Below are 5,883 nucleotides of genomic sequence, written 5' to 3' on the forward strand. Positions count from 1 at the left end.
AATCAACATTGTTATAATTGGACAGGTGTTCAGAACAGGATGCTCAACCTACTGAGAAATTACTATGATCCTTTGTGGTTGGAAAGACGCATGTTTTCAATGGAAACACTTAACAAAGGAGTAAAGAGGAGAAGACATTACAAACAATGTTAATACAAAACTTGAGCAAAAATAAATGAACTGACTTTGCGTCAGTTGGTTATGGGAACTAAAAATCTTGTATTAAATCTTAACATTTTGAAGAAGATGGACAATAATTGTGTAAAAGTTGTAATAGTGTATCAGCCGTACTCATTTAACTTCATCTCTTGGTGTTAAAGGTTTGGCCAAAGTTTCTTTTCATATTTAAGGTTATCTTGCATAAAACAATTTACCAATTGCTTTAAATGAACATCAGCTTTACCAGAGTAAAAAGGTGCCATCTCTTTAAATGATGTACCATGCCAATCATACTGTATGAGCGCCAAGGTTTCCAAGATAATAAGATTAACAAACTGTCCTTAAACATTTTAAATATATTTTCCTCTCCTCAAAAATGACACTTAATGTTAATCAAACCAAAAGTATTTGTCTGTTCTCTCTAATTTTCCAACTTCGCTCCATTCAGGCAGTCCCAAGGGTAAAATGTCTCAAAAGCATACATAGGTTTGTCTTTACGTAGGAACTGGTTAGCGCTGATAGTGGAGTGTCAACAGTTTGCTGTTATCTAGCCAGCCAAACTGCTTCTTGACAAAAAATGACAGCTGGGGATTTTTTAGTAAAACAGTGATGTTTGACAATCAAAAAGCAGATCAGTTTGCACCAATATTTTTAAGGGAAACAGAACTGCAGAATCAGGATAAGATACAAGTTCCTTCATTTTTTGTATTGTTAGGTATTGGTTTATCACTATGATTGTAATTGGGAAGATTTGAGGGAAATAAAAGTTAACTGTGTTGATCACATGATCATTAATTCACATGCGCAAACTACAACATTGTTTTTTAATCCTCTGAAATGAGAGCAGACGGATGTCTGCTTGACAGCTTATTTTCAGGAAGGCCACTCAGAATCTGTGTTCTCCAAAGCAGAACGTAGCCGTTGTCCATTCTTACTTTTATTTTGCATGTAGCTGAGAACAAAGGCTTAGTGTGAACACATTAGTTTCTCTCAGCTTGCAACACTACATCAAAATGTTTGCATGTCTGTGTTACATTATATTTATTTGTTAGATAATCTCCCGTGCAGTTTCATCTTGTTGTTTGTCTATTAACCGCTGATAAACCAGTCTCTCCTCTTTTCAGCCAACCCCCTTTTCCCTTTCTCTTTCCTCCCCTTATCCCTGAACCCCCCAGATGTTTAACTATTGCAGTGTTTCTTTATATAATATAGGGCTACATTCCAAAAAGCAAATGGGAGATGGACACGTCTGAGGCAAAGCTTGGTAGGTATTCACATTTGATTGTATTTATTTTATGACTCATTACCCAATCTATTTTATCTCATTGTGTATGTATGTGAATTATGTGTGTGATGAACACGTCCATGAGGAGAAATGGTCAATCAGTGAATCACATGGTGATTCCTCTTGCCATTCTTTACTCTCTGTCTCTGTGCACACACCAAACAGCAACTTAAACTATTCATGTTGTGATTGTAGATGTAAAGATGCTTCAGATTTAACCTGATTAAATGAAGCCTACTTTTGTCAGGTGATAGCAGTGCTTTAAACATTTTCATTTAACTTAATAAAACATGTCTTAATATGTGGATGAATGTACTGAGAGAACAAAAAACTCTGCATATAAGGCTGGTGCACCTCCTTTGCCGTATTATTTTTCAAGCCAATATCAGTAATAATTTCTACATATCCAAAGCCAGACAAATGAAGGGAGAATGTGAATAAGAAACACGACCCTCCTTGTAGTGTTATGAGAAAGGCACCGAGTCCAAACTTCTCTAACAGAACTGATCGGTGGTCAAAGGCGGAAGATTGTGTTTATACTTTGACCATTGCCAAATGTTGAATGTGAAGCAGAACATTGCTAAAATTAATAATGCTGATTAACTAGTTGGCTTAATAAATGAATGTTAGGATGATGAAGTTAAAGTTTTTCTGGGGATGCAAAGGAGACCTGAACAGCGATGTTTAATTAATACAGACAGGCTGGATGGTCTGGGGAGCAGTGGGAAGAGGAAACGTGAAGACATGGCAGGCCTGGAGGACTACCTTCAGCTGCCAGATGACTATGCTACACGCATGTCCGAACCAGGAAAGAAAAGGGTAAACTGACGTGCTGTACTACAAAGCTGTTGCTTTGATCGTCTTAAAATGGATTCGATTTTTATTTAAGTACTGCAAGGTTGCTTTCAGTTTGTGATAAGACCTTTTATACAACATTTACCACGAGTAATGTGATTTAATATAACTAAAACAATATTCATCCATTTCCTGCTCATAACAGAAAATCCTGATGTTCTCCTTTTTGTTAAGGTTCGATGGGCTGATCTTGAAGAGCAGAAGGATGCAGATAGAAAACGCGCTATCGGCTTTGTGGTGGGTCAAACAGACTGGGAGAGAATAACGGATGAGAGCGGGCAACTGGCACAGAAAGCTCTCAATCGTACAAAATATTTCTAAGAAGATAATCTTAACCCCTTCTTTTTTCCTTCATTGAAAGGTATGTGTATTACTCTTCTATATAATGTTGTTAGGACAGCTGTAGATATAACTGATGGCTACCAAAAGGTAGAAGAGTAAACATAATGTGAAATAAAAGTGATCATTGGTTTCTGAATGTTTTTGTAATGATACATTTCAATGACTTAAAATATATTTGATTTCATCTTTTTAAATGTTCTGCTGTTATCAAAATGGCAATAATATATACAGTTCTCTGTGGGTCAATAGTTTCTTAAATGCAAGAAAATTTGAGTTATTTCAGATCTATGACAAAAAATATTTTGCAAAATATTTGGTTAATCAAGTCGTATCTCACTGTTGTTCAGCAAGACATTTCCCCCAAAAGGCTTCTTACATTTCCAAGCTTAAGTGCAGTAAATGGTGAATAAAATAATATGAATTATTCAAAAGTAACCTCACTAAATTTGACTGGGGGCACACTTTTATTGATTAAACACTTCTATAACAATACAATTACAATTGAAAAATACTTAATAGAACTAACAGACTGTGTGAATGTACATGAATTTACAGTACTTAAATTTGTTTAGATGAAGTTCTCCAATTATCATATTTTATTACATATAAAGGATTAATTTATTGTATTAATACCTGTCAAATTTCTTCCCCGCAGGTGTCCAGAATGTGAAAATACTGAAGCCTTCTTGCGGTTAAAGATGAGACTCATCGAGCTGATATCACCATTAGTTATCAAATTCTTAGTTGCTTCATTAATAAGCATACAATATTTTTTATTATTATTATTATTATTAGTTTTAAACAGACACTCACTACTGGCTATTCACCAGTAAATTTGTAGGTTACAATTCTGTACTTCTTCTGGTCATGTATTCTGTATTCAGTCATGTGTTTTGCTGTTTTATACTCTTCATGCTTTATGTACTGTATACTTGTAGCACTGTTTATCGGTCCATGCATACTTGAAAAACCAACAATAAAAGTTTCACAAAAATACCAATTTGGAGAGTCTCACTGGAGTTGTCATTTGGGCTTAACGAACAGTCAACTGTTAACTTTAATTTTGTTGCATCATGTGACTTAATGTGTTTTAGCCCCTTTGATCTGGATGACTGTACAATATTTTTCATTCCTAAGAGTCAATAAGATGTTCTGACTGTAAAAAGGTTAATCACCGCATATTGTTTACTTAAAGAGAATTAGAGAGAAAATGGTAACATTAGAAATATTAGTGATGTAAAGTGCTTTCCAGTACATGTAAAATGTCCTCTTAGATAATACACGTCAGTTTCCTAGAGGAATTTTTAGATGCTGATTTCTTGCATACCTCAAAAGTTTTACACCACTGTATATTTCAGCTTTTCCTTACTGGTGGTGTCGTTTTTTTAAGTTTAAGTTTAAATTTAAAGTAAGCAATGAGTACTGCAAGGTACTTCCACTTATGAAAAATATGCCCATTTGGTGGACCTAATAGCTCAAACATTTGATTTTTGTTTAATTTTCATGGCAAGCATGTGTTTGTTGCAGCATTTTGTTTGGCTCAACTGTCGCCTTAAATGTGAGTTTGGTTCAAAAGATGTGGTCTAATGTAACAGCTCAAGTATAGGACAGAGAAGAGCCCCTGTCTTTGTAGCCTATACTTATGGTAATACAAAAATGATGCTGCACATATAAAACATAGCACTAATCTCACAGTGCTTTTGTGAAGCTAAAGTTGCTACAGCCCCCAAATAATCTGGAAAGGTACATAATTCACCAATAGTGTTGAGAGGAAGGGATCCGCTTGAATGTTGTGCAATACTTCTGAAAGTTACATGTGTTTTATCACAGTAGCTTGATACACAGAAGGCAAAGCAATGGAGAATGCAAATGATTTGTTAAATCACATTGGGATTGTGGTTTCTTCAGGGACACCCACTTCATTTTTAAAGAACTGGATGACAAGCTTTATCAATGACCAATTATAAAGTTACTTGAACATTTATGGAGAATGGAAATGGGGACCAAGACAATGGCGTCATCCATTTTTTTACAGAGGGTGTAGATCAAGTCAAAATCTTTGTTGACAGCGTTGCTCAGCAGTCGTCCCCAATTAGTTAAGTGAAGCACATTCGTACCTGTTTTCAAAATAATTTACGACAAAGTTTCTCATTTGGATTCCACTCAAGAGTCTCATCTTTGTTGTAGCACATTTTTACATTGAAACAAGTGTTAGCACATCACTACTGCACCGGATCATAACCCACAAGCAACTATAACATAACATTAGTGCAATTAAACAAGTACAATGCAAATGCCTTTGTTTTTGTTTACATGTATATTGGAAAAAAAAAATCTGACTCGCCAATTTTAAGCAAACTAAGAACAACTGGCTGCATTTACTTGTGGACAATCTGCAAGTCAAAAAGATGAGTTACATGTCCTTTTAAAAATATCTTTTATGACTTCTTGGTACATCGTTTTGTAAATGTATGGTGACAAACTTGTGTATTAAGAAAAAACTTCTTAAATACCCCAAAATTGGTGGGGTTTTTTTAAGTGTTGTTCTTTGTGCTGATGGCAAAAAGTAAACATCACAGTCTGAAGTAGTTATTTGAGTTTGTGACATGTCATTCCATTTTCCTATCTAAGCAAACAGCTCAATTTAAATCTATATTTGTAGTATTCACATAAACAAAATTCAGTCTGTCCAACTTACTGAGTTTAATTCATCATCATGAATATTAAGTGAAATTTAAAGATGATCAGATCACTTTTTAAAAGAAAAAAAAAAGCATTTACTAACTTGAGAACCAAAGGATTCTGAATTTTTCGCACATCAGAAATTTGCATCTTGTTTATCATGTTACTGAGACATCTGAAGACAAAACAAGGATCATCAGTCATGACCGAACACATGGCACTACTGATGAAGACCATGTTTAATTTGTCCCTGGGGAGTGAGTCCTATCAAGGTAATGGCTGGATCTTCATGGTGAGTATGGAAGAAACAAAGAAACACTACAATACTATTTTATCAACAGAGTTTGTAAGGGGTGGGTGAGATGGTGCATAATTTACTGATTCAGTCATTTTAGAAACCATGTATATATTTTGTTATATCATACGTGCATACAGAATTAAAATAATACACTTCTGAATATATTAAAAATGTTTTCTAATGTGGTGTGGACTGTATTTTGTATTTATTAAAGAACAATGTGCTCCTCAAGACTCAGAAAATGTGTTTTTTGTGTGTCTAG

The 5,883-nt window shown here is 34.7% G+C and overlaps 1 protein-coding gene across 2 annotated transcripts in view; it reads left to right on the forward strand.

The window, feature by feature from the left end:
• Positions 1 to 5,883, forward strand: part of ylpm1 (YLP motif containing 1) — a 29,338-nt gene that overhangs the window by 18,687 nt on the left and 4,768 nt on the right. Inside the window, exons 18-21 of one of the 2 annotated variants that reach the window (XM_044376693.1) lie at positions 1,372 to 1,423; positions 2,142 to 2,263; positions 2,474 to 2,660; positions 3,297 to 5,290. The exons of the other annotated variant lie outside the window; for it this stretch is intronic. Coding sequence (XP_044232628.1) covers positions 1,372 to 1,423; positions 2,142 to 2,263; positions 2,474 to 2,620 — 321 coding nt within the window. The 3' untranslated portion in view covers positions 2,621 to 2,660; positions 3,297 to 5,290. Of the gene's footprint in view, positions 1 to 1,371; positions 1,424 to 2,141; positions 2,264 to 2,473; positions 2,661 to 3,296; positions 5,291 to 5,883 lie in introns of those variants that run through there. 2 annotated transcript variants of the gene reach the window in all.

Source organism: Thunnus albacares, chromosome 16, assembly GCF_914725855.1.
Source record: "Thunnus albacares chromosome 16, fThuAlb1.1, whole genome shotgun sequence".
NCBI classification, from domain to species: Eukaryota; Metazoa; Chordata; class Actinopteri; order Scombriformes; family Scombridae; genus Thunnus; species Thunnus albacares.